Genomic DNA, 19,767 nt, shown 5'->3' with positions numbered 1-19,767 from the left:
AGCAACCACACGCACACACCAACGGCGTGAAAGAAGGAGTTAATGACACCGTGGTGGTGCAGGCGATCAGGACTAAGTTTGTCCCAGGAGCGAGCAGTGACTCCGTCAGAGTATGCCGTGCACATTTCTCCCCTGGAAGAATGTATTCAGCCCAGGGCTCCATCAACAATCACGTGTAGCTAAACGAGAGGCAAGGGTCATGGCACAAGCCCAGAGCCTGTTAAGCCCGCGAAGCCAGCTTGAGCGGCCGTTACAGCAAGCAAGAGCACAGGTTTCTCATGCCTGCCTCTCAGGCAAGGACAAACCTACCCTGCCTAGCCTGGGGAGGGGCAGGAGGTGAACAGGGCACCGTGGAAGCACTGGGGTGCCACAGGTGGTGGGTGGGGGATGGCTGGATGCCTTATGGAGGACGGCTGGGCTGGTGTCTCCGTCCCCACAGCTGTATCTACTGTTGCTCGTTCACGCTATATGGGTCGTTGCTAACATTTCTGTTTTCCTTTTTTTGAAACACAGTCTCATTCTGTAGCCCTGACTGGCCTGGATGGAGCTCACTATGTAGACTAGTAACCTCAAACTCAGAGACCTACCGTCCTCTTTCTCCCACATGCTGGCATTAAGGGCACATGTCGCCACACCCACCTAATTGTCACTTTCATAAAATGTCATAGTCTTCTGTCTGTTTTTACAAACCAGGCCTGAGTCAATTCATTACAGGTTGTGAGTCAAGAGAGTGCCTGAGGCCCCACAAACCAAACTACACTCACAGCTGTTGGAGACATGCCATAACCAGATGTTACAATGCCGGCGACACCACACACTTTGGTTCAGGGCATCAAGAAATTATGCTGTAACTAAGCTAATTAGAAGCTCTCTTCCTATTGTCTGGCTTTCACAGTGCCAGAAGGCACCACATAGCTTGCTAGAGAGTGGTCTCTGACAGACATTGTTCCATTTGGAGCCTGTGAGCTACGCTGCCTGCATAACCAGGCAAGATGTCCCCACTTATGCAACACTGTCCAACCATTATGGGATCTACCAATTGCTCTCTGAATGGACTTAGGACTGCTTCGCAGCAAAGACTCACCACATCTGGTACTGTAAGTCAAAAGAGATCATAGGCCCCAGTACAGATGCAGATACGATTGTTTTATTAATGAACGTAGTGCGCCTTTCAGAGAGCTGTCTAAATGTTTGTGTTTACATCTGTGGAATATTGCTGTTTGCCTTAGGAGGAATCCCTTCCCCTCTCTGCAGAAGTTCAGAGTTACCATGGAGACCGGTAACTGGTCCAGCTGTGAGACTTGCTGTGCCACAGTGGCCCCATGCTCAGCCTTAAGAGGAAGGAAACAACCAGGCATCTATATCACCCTATCTAAACTGAAGGAATTTAAGTGTAAGAGCTGAAGGAAGGGGTGGAGTGTTGTGTAGTTATTTACTCTGAACTGAAACAGTCCCTCCTGAAGGGAGGAGGGAAATCCTTAAGACAGGAAACTAAGAAAATATACAAAGCTCAAGTTTCCCCAAACTGCCAAGACCTGGGAAGTTCAGAAAGCTACAAGACTCCGAAGGTTCCTTTCCAAGATTACAAGCAGTGAATGTTTGCTGGTACGGAACAGCCGCTCTTCAGTGGAGTGGCCTGCCACCTGGGCAGGGAGCTCCAGGGATGTAGCTTTTGTGGTTTGTCATCCATGATGAGATGGGTAATCGGTGGTGGAGGAGCCTGAGAATCACTCACCCTCCTATGAGTAACCCTTTACCTGTGTACCCGAGACTCCAGTGAAGTCAGTTCTCAAAAGTCGGCTGGGATGGAACAGTTTCTTTAGTCTGTGGTCAGTGCCCTGTGTGGGATGAACTGATGTCTGCTCATATCTCCCTACAGAAATCCCCCAAACCACTCTACCCCCTGCCACCTATGGGCCAGCTCAGAACTGAAATCCTCGTGTGTGTGTGTGCATGCACGCATGTGTGTGTGCGCGTGTGCGTGTGTTTCGAGACAAGTTTCTCTGTGTAGCCCTAGTTGTCCCGGAACTTACCCTGTAGACCAGTGTGGTCTCACACTCAGAGATTCATCTGCCTTTGCTGGGATTAAAAGCATTTGCCACCACCACCGGTGTGTGTGTGTGTGTGTGTGTGTGTGAGAGAGAGAGAGAGAGAGAGAGAGAGAGAGAGAGAGAGAGAGAGAGAGAGAGAGAGGGAGGGAGCAGACTCAGTGTTCATCAGTTCATCACACTAAGCTGCACACTGGGCTACAAGCTCTGAGGCAGAGGAAGTGAGCGCTGTGGGTATCGGTGAGGGTTTCCCTGAAGAACGGGAATTGATTTCAGATAGGAGGGTAGGGGAGACAGGAGCCAAACACACGCGTTCAACTTGTACCAGGATAGAAAACGTATCTATAACGCTGAACCTTGGGCCACCTTAGAGTCATTGGGCCCAGAAGTCACCTAGGAAACATGTCTGGTTCACTGGAATGAGTTAAGCAGAAACCCAACCACCCATGTCTTTTCTAGCTGTGTGGCTTTGCTATGGGAGACAAAAACATCGTGTGCCTTGTCCTCCGGGCGGGAAGAGTTCAGCAGCCACAAGTGAGGAAGATGTGGCTTCTAGAAACACCTGGCAGGAAGCCAGAGTGATTTAAGTGGCGGCATGTGCTCCTGGCAGTTCATTACTTACTTTGGCAAGGTCGAGCCGCTAGCCAGGTGTCATTTAACACTTCACTCAGAGTGCTGGTGCCCAAACAGCGTCCTGTTGGCATCTCAGCCGGATGTCCAGGCACTGCAGACATTCTACGTCCCTGTGCAACCCCAGACCTACAACACCTCCAAATAGGGTGAAGTGACTAAACCACTCACCTGGGACAAAACTTAGGGGGCGTTAGCTGAGTGCGGTGGCAGAAGCGTGCAGATATCTGTGAGTTCAGGTCTAGCCTGGTCTCCATAACCAACTTTGGGCTACCCAGGGCTATATAGTGAGACTCTGTCTCCAAAACAAAACAAAACAAAAAAACTCAAAAAACAAACAAAAAACCTTAAGGCAGAAAGCTCAACCATCCAGGTGGAAGTTCAGTGTAATATTTTTAGAAAATATGATCATTAATCATTAATTACCATGGAGTAGTTACCTAGTTTTGTGAATAAAACTTTATTGATTTCAGGTCTGAGATTCGAGCAAAGGGGGAGACGAGTAATACAAACATCATTATGAATTTGCTCTTTATTTACTGTTTCGATAGTCCGACCATTGTGGGGGTTTGCCCTAATGTTGGAGAATGTTAATAAAATGGTTACTGAGTGACACCCCCTCTTGTATCACGCTTAGGGCCTACTTTACCCTTCTATTTTTGGTTGTGAGCCACCCTTGAATGGCTGAGCCTCTCCCCAGCCCATGCCCACCCTCCTCCCAGTACCTGTTTCTCCACTACCTGACCTGAGAAGCCCAGGGAGTCTAGAATCCACAGCAGGTATGGATGCTATCCCAATGCATGCTGCTTCGCATGGGCCGAGAAACGTATTCACCACAACACCCGCTGATGGGTCATAGTCTAAAGCATCTTCAGGGAAGGTGGAAATGGAGGAAGGAGTGATAGGCGGGTCCTGAGCCCTGTCGAGATGCAGAGGACACAGTCAGCCTCAAGGTGTTGTGGGGCATCTACCAGGGAAGATGGCCAGGACATGGATTTAAACCAATAGAGGATCTCCATTAGCCAGCCAGCGGCGACATTGGGTGTTGGGGTTCTCAGTGTACCACTGAGCCTTTCTCAGCGTGAGTTTTTAAATAAACCATACTCTGGCTGGACACACTTCATTTAACAGTTAGCCAGAAGTGGGACTGTGGGAGCCAAAAGGCAAGGTTGGCACATGTATAGGCTTTCCTAGAACTATGGACTTGGACGGATTATGTCTTCATTTTGGCAGATGGCACTGTCTCTGTGTTGTATGGTCTGAATAGTACTTCCATCATGGAGTCAGTTGTGCTAGGAGGAAAAGAGTCACAGGGAAGGAGGTAAGACAGCTCCCTGCTGCTCACACACAGCCTCACTTGATGCAGGGTCTGAGTGGTCCTCGCGGTCACGTTTTGCGGAGAGTTCCTGCAGCCCTTGTATCAACTCTTTAGGATCTGCTAGGTATCAGGTATTGCGAGTCTTTCTCTGTCTTTCCAGCCAGCTCCCAAATCACGACACAGAGACTTATCATTATGAAAGCTTGGCCAGTAGCTTGGGCTTATTTCTAACCAGCTCTTATAACTTAAAGTAACCCATATCTTTTAATCTTTTTTAAAAAAATATTTATTTATTATATATACAATATTCTGTCTGTGTGTATGTCTGCAGGCCAGAAGAGGGCACCAGACCTCATTACAGATGGTTGTGATCCACCATGTGGTTGCTGGGAATTGAACTCAGGACCTTTGGAAAAACAGGCAATGCTCTTAACCTCTGAGTCATCTCTCCAGCCCCCATTTTTTTTTTAAATGTGGTCTGGTTACCTTTACTTTGTAATGCCTATGCTGCTTGCTCTGAATTCTAGTGTCTCTCCCTTTTCTTCCCAGCATCCTCTCTGCCCCCAAAATCCTGCCTAGCTATTGGCTGTTCAGCTTTGTATTAAACCAATCTGAGTGACACATCTTCCCAGCGTACAAAAAGATTATTCCACAGCAATCAGGTGTGCATTCAACACTGGAGACACAGATGTGATACCCGGATAACCTAAGCTTGGTGAAGTCACAATCAGGCATGCATTCAACTCTGGAGACACAGATGTGATACCCAGATAACTTAAGCCTAGTGAAGTCACTCATGAAACCGAAGGCAGAGAGTGTGCAGGAGGACATTGTACACGGGGTGTTGTGGATGCAGAAAAGAGGAGACACCTGGCTTAGCAGAGAGCTCAAGACCAGCTCCCCGGAGCTCACTTTAGCCAAGTCCCGAGGAATAAGCAGGAACAAGACAGGTATGAGTCAGGGTGTGGAGGGACGCTCCAGGCAGACAGAGGCATAGGCAAAAGCCAGGAGGTGAGATGATTTGGGAGGCATCATGGGGTGGGATGAGGGGTTGGTGGTGAGGAACTCAGCAAAGCTGCCTGGCACTCAGAGGAGCAGTCAAGGGCTAGGGTGAGGGACTGGGCCAGCAGGGCAGGATGAAGACAGCCCAGTTCTCCTGAACTGCGGGGTATCTTCCCCTAGATTTCCTTTCGGGAAAAGGGCAATGGAGACTTTATAATGTCGTGGAGTGTCCACCATGTCAGGAAGGACCTTGACCAGAGCATCCCGAATAGCCAGCCCCCTTCTTTGGTGGAGGGATGGTAAAAGGTTCTATTCCAGGCTGTGGCCTTCTGGTCTCAATTCTCTTTGTCCACCTATAGGAATGGGATGATGAAATCCCACTAGCATCTTTTGGCCCTTCTTGGACTCTGGCCAAACTTGAAGTAACATTAGGAAAACAAAGCTTGGTTGGGTGATGTTGGCACATGCCTTTAATCCCAGCAATAGAGTTCGTCTGCAGAGTGAGTTCCAGGACGTTCAGGATCACACAGAGAAACCCTGTCTCAAAACAAACAGACAAAAAAACCAAAAAGCAACAAAACAAAACAAACATGTAGACTGCTTGCTTTTGAGTTCAGGCTTCCCAAGCACTTTGCCTGTGTGACCTTGGGTGGGCCTCCTGACCTCTCACCCCTCAGCTTCCTCATCCGTGCTGTGGAGATGAGTAACATGATATGAGGATTAAATATGAGCTAATATGCTCTTTGTATTTCATTTTCTAGAGACGTTCCTGGCACGTTGTTAGTGTTTGTTAAAAGCAGAATTTTTTTTTTTTTTTCTTTCGAGACAGGGTTTCTCTGTAGCTTTGGTGCCCATCCCGGAACTAGCTCTTGTAGACCAGGCTGGCCTCGAACTCCCAGAGATCCGCCTGCCTCTGCCTCCCGAGTGCTGGGATTAAAGGCGTGCGCCACCAACGCTAAAAGCAGAATTTCTTGACTGACGAGTTTGCCCAGCAGGTAGACATACTTCCTGCCAAGTCTGATGACCTGGGTTCGATCCCCAGGACCCACAAAATGGGGGTAGAACCACCTCAGGTAAGCTGTACTCCGACCTCCGCGCGTACATACATACACAAACAGTAATTTAAAAAATTAAAATTATTTTTACAACTAGAAACAGCAAGATGTTATTGGTCATCCCTTCATCTATCAATCTAGACTGTTCGGCCCTGGCTGTCCTAAACTCATTATATAGATGAGCTTGGCCTCGAACTCACAGCCATCCACCAGCCTCTGCCTCCCAAGAGTTGTGATTAAAGACTTGTGGTAATCTGGTCCAATCTTTCTATATGGAATACTACAGATTATGAAAAACATTTCTTTTCTTTCTTTTTTCTTTCTTTTTATCATTATTTTTGGTTTTGTTTTGAGACAGGGTTTCTTTGTGTACCCTTGGCTCTTTCAGAACTCACTCTGTAGATCAGGATGGCCTTGAACTTACCTGCCTCTGCCTCCAGAGTGTTGGAATTAAAGGCAGGCACCACCACCACCTGGTAAAAAACTTTTTAATTTTAACAATTTTGTGTGTGTGTGTGCACAGGAGTGCAGTTGACCTCAGAGTATGGAATCACCAGGAAGTGGAGTTATAGGCTGTGGTGAGCCAAGCAGCCTGGGTACTGGAAACCGAACTCAGGGCCTCTGGAAAAGCAGGAAGCACCAGTGCCATCTCTATCTCTGCCCACCAAGTACTCCTAAAAATGAAGCACCCGTGGATTCTCTTTTTCCTCCTTCAACAAGGTCTATTTAGCCATGACTGGCTTGGAGCTTGCCACACAGCCCAGGCTGGCATGTGGCACCAGAGTTTGTGGTGGTGGACTATTGTGCACCCCATACTCTCTGCACTAGGGAGGGCACAGGCAGGAGGATCAGATGGTCAAGGCCAGTCTAAGCCATGCTGACTTTGAGGCCAGCTTTATATAATGAGAGCCTTATATGATGGAGCAAAACATTAAAAAAAAAATCCAGCCCAAACCAAAGGATCCTGTTAGAAACTCATGCACTGATGACAGAGGTCAGGGGTAGGGCCTGTGTGGAGTGTGGGTGAGGCTGAGCCCTGACTTCTGTATCTCCCTCTCCATCAAAGAAATGTACTAAGTCCTCGAGCAGGAACTAAAGAATTTAAAGGTGTAGGTGGTATTCCAGAGCGAGTTCCTGCCCTGGCTTCTTCACCTGGAGTGGGAACGGGGGGGGGGCACTTTCTAAAGCAGCCTTCTCTGATACATAGTTAAATTGACATCGATAAACTACTGGATTTAGTATTGTTCGTGCCCAGTGATTCCTTTTTTCCATGGAGCACGCTAGGAAAGCGCTCTACCATGGAACGGTGTCCCCACCCAGGTACCTGCATGCACAATGAGCACACTGAAGCCATCAGGAGGCCCATTTCCTCCAACGTGATCTCTACCCTCCGTGACATAGTCTCCTGTGAAGTGGTGTGCTGAGCCATGGCCAAAGGGACCTCGACCTTTTTTTTTCTTTACTGGTTTAAGGACACCCACCTCTAGTGATAACACATGGAGTCCCCAAATAAGGAACCCCGAAATAAAGAGCAGCTATTTAAGTAAGAGATACAAATCTTTGGATGTGTGTCCCAGGATACTGCGACTTCTCAGATACCATCCTGTTGCTATATGCCTTGGGGATCTGGGGGGTGGAGGGGTTGGCAAAGCAGGTTGGAAAAAGCAGCAATCCTCCTGCCTCAGTCTCCTGAGTGCTAGAATTACATGTATGGCCCACCACATGCACTGCTGACTCCTTTCCTGATCCTGGAAGAGTGAGAGTCGGGAGCAGAGGCGTGATCTAGGCCTCAGGAATAAGGAAAGCCTCCTCTCCTCAATACGAGGAAGACTTCATAGCCTTGGGAAATTACTCAGAAGCCGAGAGAAGATGCCAGGGAGAAGTGACCACCTCTCAGTCCCAGCCAGCCACAGGACGGCACCTCAGGAGACCTTTGAAGCTCAGCATTGCCCTCCTCACCCCAAAAGGAGTGCCTCAAGGAGAAAGCAGGGTTACTAATTCCTGCAGAAACTGCATTCCCAAGTATCCTCGTGGTGAGGTGCCGCCTGGTCTGGCTGCCACCTGCCTTGCCCTAGGGGCTTTCTCTCTTGTGAACTTTCTCATTTTGTGGATCATTAACTTGGCCACAGGAACCATGGCTGGCTGGCTGAGTCTGGAAATCCAGAGTGCTTTCCCAGTGGACAGGAACCCTCGGCTTGGGGGGTAGGGGGTGGGTAGGGCTTCACTCCTACCATCAGGGACCTGGACTGGCCCTGAATGGAGCCTGCACAGACTTTCAGGCCTCTCACTGGGCGAGTTAGATTACAAAAGCCTGAGTGTCCACAGCCCCCATGAGTGGAGTGGGTACATGGGGGAGGGGCAAGGAGCGACTCTCACACATCATAAAGATGAGGGGGCAGGTACTGGTTACCCACCCGGTATCCACAGCCTTCCACGCTGCAGAACGCACTGACTGCAGCCGCTTTGCTCTAAGGAGGTCAGCTCACTGCTCACCACCTCTCACCTGGACCTCAGTCCTCAGCCCCACGTCTTGCATCTAAGAAAGGGTTCGGCTCCTCAGCCCTGACTTTCCTGTCTCCATCCAGATGAGCAAGGTCTCTGGCCAACCCTCCAGGGTCAGCTGAAGACTTGCTTGGCTCAAGCCTTTGCCCCACCTGAGGCTTCGCAGTCTTTGAAGATAGCTGGGAGCGAGTGACATGGATGGGCCTGAGAAGCAAGACCAAGGGTTACTGATGGAGTGTGTAAGAGATGGTGCAGGATTTTGGCTTCTGAAGGACACAGGTTATCCCAGCCCCAGGGGACCTCCAGTTTGGTTCCCTCCGTGCTAACGGAGGCGTGGCAGATAGCATTCAGAAATAGGGCTGGAAAGCAGATGGGCCCCCACTTTTATCCTGGGCGCAGGGGACCACGCCAGGCCCCTGCCTCCCTCTCAGCACTCCTGCCCAGCCACTACGTAGAGTCTAACTTTATTGGCAGCCAGCCTGTGCCGGCGGGCGCTGCCTATGCCTCGGGGTACTGCTTGAGTGTGAGCGAGGCTCCGCTGCTGACCATGACCGCGGGGTACAGAGGCTCCAGGAAGGAGGTGAGGAAGCGGTAGAGGAGGCTCATGTCACCCGTCACCCCATAGAAGGACAGGCAGCCGGCGCCGAAGTCCAGCGCCACGCCGAGCGTGTGGTGGTAGGAGCCGTGCAGCACCGTCTGCGTGTTGTTATGCCACACCGAGAACTTGAGCGAGTCCCATTCCAGACACCATGAGTAGGGGTTGCGGCCCAGCAGGTAGACGATGTTGCGACGGGGGCGGCTGCCCAGCGGAGGGCAGTGGCGGTACGTGACACCCAGGCATATCCACGAGTTGGACACCTCGGCCTCCCAGTAGTGACACCCCTCCGACAGGCCGGGGCAGCACAGCACTTGGGGCCACTGCTTGAAGCCTGGTAAAGGGCTGTTGGTGGTCGAGGGCTCCAGAAGGATGCCCAAGTTCAACACCGAGTGCGTTTCCTTGAACAAGAAGAGCTCCTCGCTGGCCGTGGCGGGGTCGAAGTTCAGGTTGCAGTAATCTGGCATTGGGATGAAAGCACCAGGGAGCCGGGGTCACCGTTCCCAGGGCAGGGTGCGAGCAAGGAGCAGGTGTTTGGAAAGAACTCATACTGCACCCCAGGGTCCTAGAAGGAGCACCCTCTCCCTGCTGGTTTAGTTCTCATCTATTTTATTCTTGTGCTTTTGAGACCAGGTTAGTCCAGGCTGACCTTGAACTTGAGGTAGCCATCCTGCCTCAGCCTCCCAAATGTTAGATTACAAGCATGTTCCTTAAAATAGCCCAATTCAGTTGGGCAGTGTTGACACAGGCCTTTAAGGCCAGTTCTCGGGAGGCAGAGGCAGGTGAATCTCCGAGTTTGAGGTTAGCCTGGTTTACATAGTGAGTTCCAGGTCAGCCAGGGCTACGCAGAGAAACCCTGTCTTGAACCCCTCCCCTCAAAAGGCCAACTTTGCTGGGGCACTCTAGGGGTTGCACCAGACAGCCTGGAGGACTAAAACTGGAAGACCCTGTCCTATGCTGGACTTTTCTGGAGGGACTGGGAACAGGGTCCCCCCCCCAACACCAGACCCTGATATAATAATCACCTTTCTTATTCGTTCAGGAATGAGACTGGGGGAGGGTGAAAGGTTCCTGGCTGAGGTGACCCACGGGTCAAAGATGTTCCATATCTAATCCCTAATTTCTCAGAAGCCTTGGGAATTTGGTTCTGGGGCCAAGACCAGGGAGAGGGTTTGTAGGGACATCAAATAAATGGACACCTGGAGTTGGAAGAAGGCATAATGCCTACTCCAGTTGTTATTCTTTCGGTCCCGCCCTAGCCACGCCCACTCCCTTTTTAACCTCTGACCTCTGCCGCCCTCTCTCTCTCTCTCTCTCTCTCTCTCTCTCTCTCTCTCTCTCTCTCTCTCTCTCTCCTTCTGTTCTCTCCCTCTCTCCTCCTCCTTCTCTCTCTCCCTCTCCCTCTTCCTCTCTCCCTCTCTCCCTCTCCCCCTCTCTCCCTCAACAAATGTTTTATGGCTACCTTTTGTGTCTCTGGGTCTGCTCACACGCGCCCGCCGCATGGCTCCCCGCTGATGGGAACTCTGCCGCTACTCGGGTGCCTGACTCCGGAGCCGGGACCCGGCACCCGCCCACCCCGCTGGCACCCGCCGGAGCTCGCTGCTGCTCCGTGAGCCCCAGAGGACTCCCCCACATTTTTTTAGAAAGAATAACACCAGTTGACTTGGCTAACCCCCCAGGGAAGTTGGCAGCCTCCCAGATGAGGGCAGGAGTCACTGACACATAAGGCCCAGAGAGTCTCAGAAGGGCTGTCTTTGAGGTAGAAACGGATAGGGTCTCCCTTTCTTCCTATTAAGCCTCTCTGAGATCCCCAGTATTCAGTGAGAGGTCAGGAAAGAGAAAAGAGAGTGCCCTGGAGGCAGGTGAGGCAGGGGAGTTACAGCCCCCGGGGATCCTTCTCCTTTCCCCTCCCCCGGGGTTGGCCTCCGGTTTGAGAACTCACACTGAAGTAGTGTTTTTCTGTCCACAGCTGAGGGTAGCACCTCATAGGAGCTCATCTTGATGCCTGGGGAGGGGGGATGGAGAAGCTTTGCTGAGGACCCTCTTACAGCCCAGCATCCGTCCAGAGGGAGGCTTGACCAGTCCTGGAGCCGGTGACCTGGGAAGGGTGAACACAGGCAGACGGGGCTCCACAGACACTGCCCCGCGGGAAGGGGCCACTCCCAGGCCACAAGACTCCAGACTTCGCAGAGACTGACCCTTCAAGAGCAGCTGGTTGACGAAGCTGAGGCCTATGTCCATCAGCCGGGTGCGGAGCTGGGCCAGAGTCTCCCGCAGCTGAAGGAAGCAATGTGTCTCCTCATAGCTGGTGCCCATCAAGGGTTCCATGCAGGCAGGGTAGTGCTTCAGTCTGGGGAACTCCTGCTATGCAGAGAGGGGCAAGCTAGTACCCCACTAGCTAGGGCTCACGCACCTGCCAGGGGCACCTCCACGGGTGAGTGGAGGAAATGTCGCCCATTTTCATTCAACCGTGAGCATCTGCCTCCTCCCTGGTTGGTTGGCGGAGCATCTGTGGTGGTCTGGCTGCTCGAGAAAACGGCTGGAGGGTTGGAGTTGAGACTTTAATTGCTCATCAAGATCATTGTCAAGTCCACCCTGCTGTCCAGAGGGGGACAAGGAAGGAGTGGTCTTTGAAATCTGTCCGGGGTATGAGGGCAATTTGAGGAAGGAGATCCCTGCTAGGAGGGCCCAGACATAGGGGTTGGTCCCGTGCATAGAGAAAGTTGCTGCCAACTTTCTGGTCAGCCACCCTGCCTAGCACTTCCCCATCTCTTCCTTCACCTCCCACCCCCGCCCTGCAGGAACACCAGACCATGGCTAGGGAGGAAAATGGGTTTCAGTACATAAGACCGGGCTTGGTCTAGAGGGGGTTCTTGGTCTAGAGGGGGTTCTTGGTCTAGAGGGGAGTTCTTGGTCTAGAGGGGGTTCTTGGTCTAGAGGGGAGTTCTTGGTCTAGAGGGGAGTTCTTGGTCTAGAGGGGGGTTCTTGGTCTAGAGGGGGTTCTTGGTCTAGAGGGGGGTTCTTGGTCTAGAGGGAGTTCTTGGTCTAGAGGGGGTTTTTTTGGTCTAGAGGGTTTTTTTTTGGGTCTAGAGGGGGTTCTTGGTCTAGAGGGGGGTTCTTGGTCTAGAGGGGGCTCTTGGTCTAGAGGGGGGGTTCTTGGTGTAGAGGGGGTTCTTGGTCTAGAGGGAGTTCTTGGTCTAGAGGGGAGTTCTTGGTCTAGAGGGGGGTTCTTGGTCTAGAGGGGGGGTTCTTGGTCTAGAGGGGGGTTCTTGGTCTAGAGGGGGTTCTTGGTCTAGAGGGGGTTCTTGGTCTAGAGGGGGTTCTTGTTCTAGAGGGGGTTCTTGCCTGCAGGAACTGCTCATCGCTCCTGTTGGTGAGCAGGCTCTGGAGCCAGACGCTGTCCCCCTCCAACGTCAGGAGCCGGTTGCGGCTTTGCTGGATAGAACTGCCCAGCTTTTCCAGGGCAGCCGCCTCCTCTTTCTCCACAAACTCCAAGACCTGTATCTGCAGCTGTTTAATCTCATGAAGGATCTCTGAGAAGCAGTTGTTCACCTCATCTCGCATTGTCTGGATCAGTTTCTGGAGTGGGTGTGTAGGGAGGCATCCCTGAACCCCACTCCTCCACCCGACTCTCCCAGTACAGAGCCTCGCCAAGTGTCCCGCCTTTGTTCACTGTTTCCCCTCACCACACTCCCCTGTAGTTTCTGGGAGGTCCCAAGAGCCTCACAGCCTGGGCCTGGCATGGTGGTAGCCCACCTTACCGAGAGAAAGCTTACTCGTCCGTGGTGTTTCTGGCTGTCAGAGGCAATGATTAGCATCTGGTTCTCCACATTGGCCTGAATCTTCCGAACTTCCACCTAGAACGTGGGGGGGGGCAGAAGAGAGGGAGGGGTGGAGGAAGGTTCCCCCACTGTTCTCCCCCAGGGGCCTTGAGAGAGTGGGCCTTGGAGAAACTCAACTGCCAACCTTGGACGAGATGGACCCCTTTATTCCTAGGCTTCAGTGAGCTGAAGACCAGGGCTGAAGGGCAGATATCATTTATGCTTCTAGTTTTTGTTCCTCCACTGCCCTAGAGTCTGGTTCTTCATTCACAGGAACCCGTTTCTTTGCTCCTAATAGTGATGAACACAGGCTTCAGGACACAGGAGGTGCTGGGAAGGGTTCAGCGGCTTCAGCTAGGTAGGATGTGGTGAGAACCACACAGGGCGGAGCTTATATGTAGACACCTGGGTACCCCAGGACAATGCTGTCCAGCTCCAGACCTACATAAGCCCACAAGCACCACTGGTACAGGGAGATTAGTGCTTTGGCAAGTGCCTATGTGGGAAATGGTGCTGGCCAGCCTGTGGGCCAGGCAGGGCTTCCATCTTTTGAGAGGTTCACAGTGAAACGGGTCAGTTGAACTAAATGATGCGTTTAGCAATGTCATTAGCTCTTTTTTCTGACGGTAAGTTCCTTTTCTTACCAGACTGATGACGGTTGGTTAGGTTATGTCAGGACATCGGGGCTACCGAATGTACCTGATGGCTAGCTAAAATCCAGGGAACTCTCTTCTAAAAGCAATTCAAGAACGAGAAACTAGGTACTGAGGAAGTATAGGCAGGGGTAACCTCAGACTCAGGGAGTTCCAGACCAGACTGGGGTACGGGAGACCCTGCGAGGGGAAGGGGCTGGCAGAAGAAAGGGGAAAGGAAGCTAATTTAAGCTGCAGTTTGTGTGTGTGTGTGTATGCGTGCATACATATGTTTTTATGTGAGTCTGCCTGTGTGCATAGGTGCATATGTATGTTAGTGCATGTATATGTGGAAACCAGAGATTAACATTAGGTGCATATATATGTTAGTGCATGTATATGTAGAAACCAGAGATTAACATTATTTTCCTCAATCACTTGCTGCTGTATTTTCTTTCTTTTTTTTTTTTTTGGTTTTTCGAGACAGGGTTTCTCTGTGGTTTTGGAGCCTATCCTGGAACTAGCTCTGTAGACCAGGCTGGTCTCGAACTCACAGAGATCCGCCTGCCTCTGCCTCCCGAGTGCTGGGATTAAAGGCGTGCGCCACCATCGCCCGGCTGTATTTTCTTTCTTAAAAAAAAAAATAAGTGGGAGGCAGAGGTAGGGGGATCTCTGTAAGTTTCAGGCCAGCCTAGGCTACATAGTGAGTTCCAGGACAGACAGAGCTGTTATCGAGAGAAACCCTGTCTCAAAAATACCAATATAGGGGCTGGAGAGATGGCTCAGCGGTTAAGAGCATTGCCTGCTCTTCCAAAGGTCCTGAGTTCAATTCCCAGCAACCACATGGTGGCTCACAACCATCTGTAGTGAGGTCTGGTGGCCTCTTCTGGTCTTCAGGCATACACATAGGAAGAATACTGTATACATAATAAATAAATAAATAAATAAATAAATAAATAAATAAATAAATATTTAAAAAAAAATACCAATATATATCTACCAATATATGTATTGCATGTGTGCGGGTGTTTTGCCTGCATGCAGGTAGATGCACTACACCGTGCCAAGTATCAGATCTCCTGGAACCAGAGTTATAGAGGTTTGGTGCTAGGAACTGAACCCAGGTCCTCTGCAAGAGCAGAGTTCTCAACCACTGCACCACCTCTCCAGCCTCTTCTCCCTCTGTTTCTGTAGCAAGGTCTCTCACCAAGCCGAGAGCTCATCGATACAGCTAGACTAGCCAGCCAGCAAGCCTCAGCGATGCCCCTGCCTCAGCCTCTCCAGTGCTGGGATTCTAAGTGTGCACCACCATGAACTCATGCCTATAAAAACAAGCACCTTATTTACTGAGCCGTCTCCCCATTCTGATTTCTTTTGGGGGAGCAGAGTTGATTTTATGTAGCCCAGGCTGACCTTGAACTTGGAGTCCTCTTGCCTAAGCTACTTAAGTGTTAGCACTTCAGGTATGCCCAGCTTTTGTTTTTGTTTTATTATCATTAGTTTTTATGTGGATGGGTGTTTTTGCCCAGATGTAACGTCTATGTACCCTGTTGTGCCTGGTGGCTGTGGCTGCAGAAGACGGGTATTGGATCCCCTGGAACTAAAGCTGTAAACCACCATGAGGGTATTGGGAACAGAACTCATGTCTCTTAACCACTGAGCCATTCTCTAGACCACTGAAATGGGGAATCCCACTATGTAGCCCTAGCTGGCTTGAAACTACCTATGTAGATCAGGCTAGCCACAATAGCCCGTTCTCACAGCACCTGCTAAGAAGGCTAATTTCTCAGAAGCGGTGCTAGTTGTTAGAGCATCCACTACCTTCTCTTGGGGGCTGCAGTGAACACCAGCAGCACAAAGGGTCCTAGAAGTGTTGCCTAATGAAGTGGTCGCAGGGTTTTCCTCTGCTGAACTATACACGGGGAAGGGCTAGGGAAGATCGCTTTAAACGAAACCAAAGAAAGAAAATGTAAAGAGTTAGGAAGCAACTGATGTTTCTTTCTACTTCTTTCCTTTTAAAGCATTTTATCTATGACTTTATGTGCATGGGTGTTTTTCCTGCGTGCATTTCTAAGAGGGCTCTGGTCCCCTGGATCTGGAGTTACAAACACTGGTTGTGAGCCGCCATGCGGGTGCTGGAAGCCAAACCCAGATCCTCTAGAAGAGCAACCAGTGCTCTTAGCTGCCGAGCCATCTCTCCAGCTACCCTTTCTATGGCTTCTTGAGAGCAGCAAGTCACAGGCGTTACCTGGCTACATCTCCGATGCAGACGCTCTAAGCAATCTTTCCTACCCCTCACCACACGTTGTTCTCTGCAGATACAGACTTCTGACATGCAGTTCTGTCCTTCCTTAGTAACCTAACTTAATGCCTTCCTATTCCGTAACATGACCCATCATGTTAGCAACTGCCTGAGAAAAATGGTTATTATTATGGGAGCCTGTGTGCATGCCAAGGCTCACATATGGATGCTGGCCATCATCTCTCATCTTTCACTTTTTTTTTTTTTTTTTTCCAAGACAGAGTTTCTCTGTGTATCCCTGGCTGTCCTGGAACTTGCTCTGTAGACCATGCTGGCTTCAGACTCAGAGATCTGCCTGCCTTTGCCTCCCAACAGATTACCTTTTTTAAAAAACAAAACAAAACAAAACAAAACAAAAAACAGAGTCTCACTACGTAGCTCTGGCTGTCCTGAAACTACGTAGAACAGGCTGGCCTTGAACTTACAGAGAACTGCCTGCCTCTATTTCCCAAATGGTGGAATTACTTGTATAGTCACGACCAGCTTTCCTTCCACTAAAATGTAGGTCCTGAGGACAGAACTTAGATCACCAGGGTAGAAAGCATCTTTACCCGCTGAGCCACCTCAGAGGCCCTGCCTAATTGTCTTTGGGTTCTCATGTCGCTTACGTTCCCTGGGTTCTCAAACTCCTGCCTTCGAATCTCAAGTATCTGGTGCCATAAAGCCCAGCCCGAGCGGTGTTACTGTCCTCGGGGAAATACGACCCATCCTCACCTCCTTGCGGGCCCGTTCATCCTCCAGCGGGGTGGTGTCGTGGTTCTTGTGCTCCTCCAGCAGGCAGGTTCCGCACACGCAGCTGCCCTCGGTGCGGCAGTACAGCTGCCGGAGCTTGCGGTGTTTGCGGCACAGGCGGTTCTTGAGGTCCCACACAGGCTCCAGGAGCTGGTGGTCCTGGAACACCTGGTCCTCAAAGTGGCTGCGCAGGTGCTTCTCGCACAAGGAAGCCATGCATTGCAGGCATGACTTAACTGACCTCAGCTTCTGCGGGGAGCAGAAGTCACAGGGCACATCTGTGGGGCCAGCCAGGTTCCACAGGGGCCCTGAGGTCTGGCTCTTGGCCTGGGTGAAGCAAGCCACCATCTCCCCAAGGATGACATTCTTGCAGAGGCGGGGCCTGGTGGGAAAGGTCTCTCTGCACTGGGGGCAATAGTACGTCTCCCCGATGGCAGCCTGGTGGTCCCAGAAACTCTGGAGGCAACTCATGCAGAAGTTATGGCCACAGGCGGTGGTGACGGGATTTCGGAAAACCTCCAGGCAAATAGGACAGAGGACTTGGTCCTCCAGTATGCGTTGGCTGCTGTTGCTGCCGGCCAGGAGCTGGATTTGAGGCACTCGGGAGGACTGGGAAGAGAGCTGTGGGGGAACTCGGTCCTGGACTGGTCCTGAGAAGACAGAGAAAATCCAGGCACAGCGGGGGTGGGGACAGTGGCCTTTACAAGAACCAAGGACAGGATGGTGTGGGGGAGAAACCACTTCCTTGGCCCTTGGGAGGGGAGGTCAGAAATTTGAACTTACGTGAGACTTTCTGCATGGCAGCAAGAGTCAGAGAGTTTGCTGTCCTGTGGCAAGAAGGAAAAGGACCCATAGAGTCAGCGACCAGGACCTGGCCAGCTGCTGAGAACGTCCCCTCGTCCCCTCGTGTCCTACCTGGGGGCTGACGACTGCCGTCTTCTCTCCTTCCCCTGTGTTTGTTGTTTCATGGTTTCCCTACCCAGATGCCCTTTCTCTGAGGATGGCCCAAGTACTGCTGATGTCATAATTCGGGTGCAGCCAGCCCCTGCATCCTGCCTGTGATGTCATCAGGACACAGGTGTGCCACAGGGCAGGCTGCCGTGCTGTGCATTGCCGACGCATCTCGCTTTTCCACGGATGGATCCTCAGCTCCGGGACAGAAGAGCTACCGGCAGCTAGAACCACTCGCCGCTGATGTAATGTCTGTTCGTATTTCTAACCAAAGAGGGAAACAGTGAGCCACAGCAGCATCCTGGGAGCTTGTTTCTCCTCTCTTGGTGTGATTCTCATGAAGTGACAGGACAAGGCCTCTTGGCCTAACGTGAGATACAAGCATCATTTGGGTATTCTTCCTCCTCTCTCCTCTTCTTCAAAGACTTGTTTTGATTTTAGGAATGAGTGTTTTGTCTGCATGTGTGTATGTACACCATGTGCATCCAGTTCCTGACCTCAGGAGAGGGAATCAGAGGCCCTGGAGCTGAAATTACAGATGATTGTCACTGTGTGTGTGTTGGAAACTGAACCCAGGTCCTCTGCGAGAGCAGCAAAACCTCCTAACCACTGAGCCATCTCCCCAGCATCCCCCTTTCCTCCTCTCCCCCTTCTCCATGCTGGTGATCAAACTTGGGCCTTCCACATGCTAGGCAAATGCTGTACCACGGAGTTACATCCCCAGGCTAGCCCCAAGCATTATCTTGATGGGAGATTCTGTCTGAAACAAATCGAGATGGAGAAATAGGGGATTCGGAAGTTGAAGAGAGCTGCTACCACCCTGGTTAGTGGTTTCTCTTGAGTCTTATTTCCTGTCTTTCTGAACCCCATGGGAAAAAGCCTCTAAGAAGTTTGGTCTGTTAATCTGCCTCCAAACACTAGCCTGACTCCTCTTGTTGTGCAGAAGCGGAGAACAGAAGGCAGCCTTTCCTCATCGCGGGGGTTCAGGGGGGGCATCAGCATCTCCTCCTAATTACGGTGTCTGCTGCAAATTCTTCACAGAAATCTTTTGTGAGACAAATGGGGTTCTTTTCTTTGGGGTGTCAAAGCCAGGGCCTGGTGTATATTGGAACCCAGCTTCTGGCATGCTGGGCCTTGAAAAGTTTCTGGACTCCCAAAGATGACTGAAGATGCAGTCTGCACTCAGGACCTCACGGCAGCGCGCAGCTGCCTTGCCTTCCACAACGTCACTGAGGGCTGCACGCACACACCACGTGCAGTCTGACGTCTGTACGCGCACATCTGCTCGAGGCCTGTCGTCACCACAGAACCACAAACACTGCCTCCACCCCTCTGCGCAGACTGGATGCTGTCGCATGCTGTGAACTGCAGTGTTTTGACTGTACATATGACGTCGTTTTGCTCTTATGGAAACACAACGCTTTAATTACAAAAATACAAAATTTTACTGCTGCATTCCTCAGCAGGCATCAATCCAGGTTCCGCTAGAGCGTGGTGTTGAGGTTTGAAACGAGGACCCTGTACATGCTGGGTAAGCCCTGATCAGCTGAGGTATCTCCTCAGAACTCTCTTTAGTTTCTATTTTGTGAAAGGCTGAAGCTGCCCAGTTTGGCCTTGAACTCATGGCAAATCTTACGATAGCCTCAATTCCCAATCCTTCTGCTTTAGCTTCCTAAGTAGATGGCGGTAGGGGTAAGCCAGTCTTGGGCCCAGTGCCTCACCCCCGACCCCAGAGTATGTTTCACCGTGTTACCTGGCAGAGTCATCCTGCCTCCGTTTCCAGTGGACAGACATGGCTGCCTTAGGGGTTTTGTTTTGTTTTCCAAGGGCATTAAAAATAAAAGATTGCATTTATTTTTTTTATTTTTTTTTGGTTTTTCGAGACAGGGTTTCTCTGTGGTTTTGGAACCTGTTCTGGAACTAGCTCTTGTAGACCAGGCTGGTCTCGAACTCACAGAGATCCGCCTGCCTCTGCCTCCCAAGTGCTGGGATTAAAGGCGTGCGCCACCACCGCCCGGCCTGATTGCATTTATTTTTATGTGTTAAAACATTTTGCTTGCGTGTATGTCTGTGTGCCGTGTGTGTGTGTGTGTGTGTGTGTGTGTGCTTGGTGTCTAGAGAGGGCAGAAGGCAGAAGATCCCCTGGAACTGGAGTTACAGGCGAGTCTGAGCTGCCATG

General features: G+C 51.0%; 1 protein-coding gene across 1 annotated transcript; it reads right to left on the bottom strand.

Annotated features, from left to right (window-relative positions):
• Positions 1–9,053: 9,053 nt before the first annotated feature.
• LOC130876777 (E3 ubiquitin/ISG15 ligase TRIM25-like) lies at positions 9,054–17,436 on the bottom strand. The gene is made up of 7 exons (XM_057773383.1): positions 17,421–17,436; positions 16,620–17,287; positions 12,912–13,007; positions 12,496–12,729; positions 11,349–11,511; positions 11,093–11,155; positions 9,054–9,610 (listed from the first exon to the last, which is right to left on the bottom strand). The coding sequence occupies exons 1-7, from the start codon at positions 17,434–17,436 to the stop codon at positions 9,054–9,056; spliced, it is 1,797 nt and encodes a 598-aa protein (XP_057629366.1).
• Between the last annotated feature and the right edge of the window lie 2,331 nt (positions 17,437–19,767).

This window comes from Chionomys nivalis, chromosome 7 (genome assembly GCF_950005125.1).
Source record: "Chionomys nivalis chromosome 7, mChiNiv1.1, whole genome shotgun sequence".
NCBI lineage: Eukaryota > Metazoa > Chordata > Mammalia > Rodentia > Cricetidae > Chionomys > Chionomys nivalis.
Note: the sequence above shows the minus strand (reverse complement) of the source record. Positions and strands in the feature narration are given on the sequence as shown.

Bases quoted from the DNA above. Each gene is read 5' to 3' on its own strand.
- LOC130876777 (XM_057773383.1), bottom strand. The intron at 13,008-16,619 runs GTGAGGATGGGT...CCCACGTTCTAG, and splicing joins ATGAACGGGCCCGCAAGGAG to GTGGAAGTTCGGAAGATTCA. The intron at 12,730-12,911 runs GTAAGGTGGGCT...CACCCACTCCAG, and splicing joins GACGAGTAAGCTTTCTCTCG to AAACTGATCCAGACAATGCG.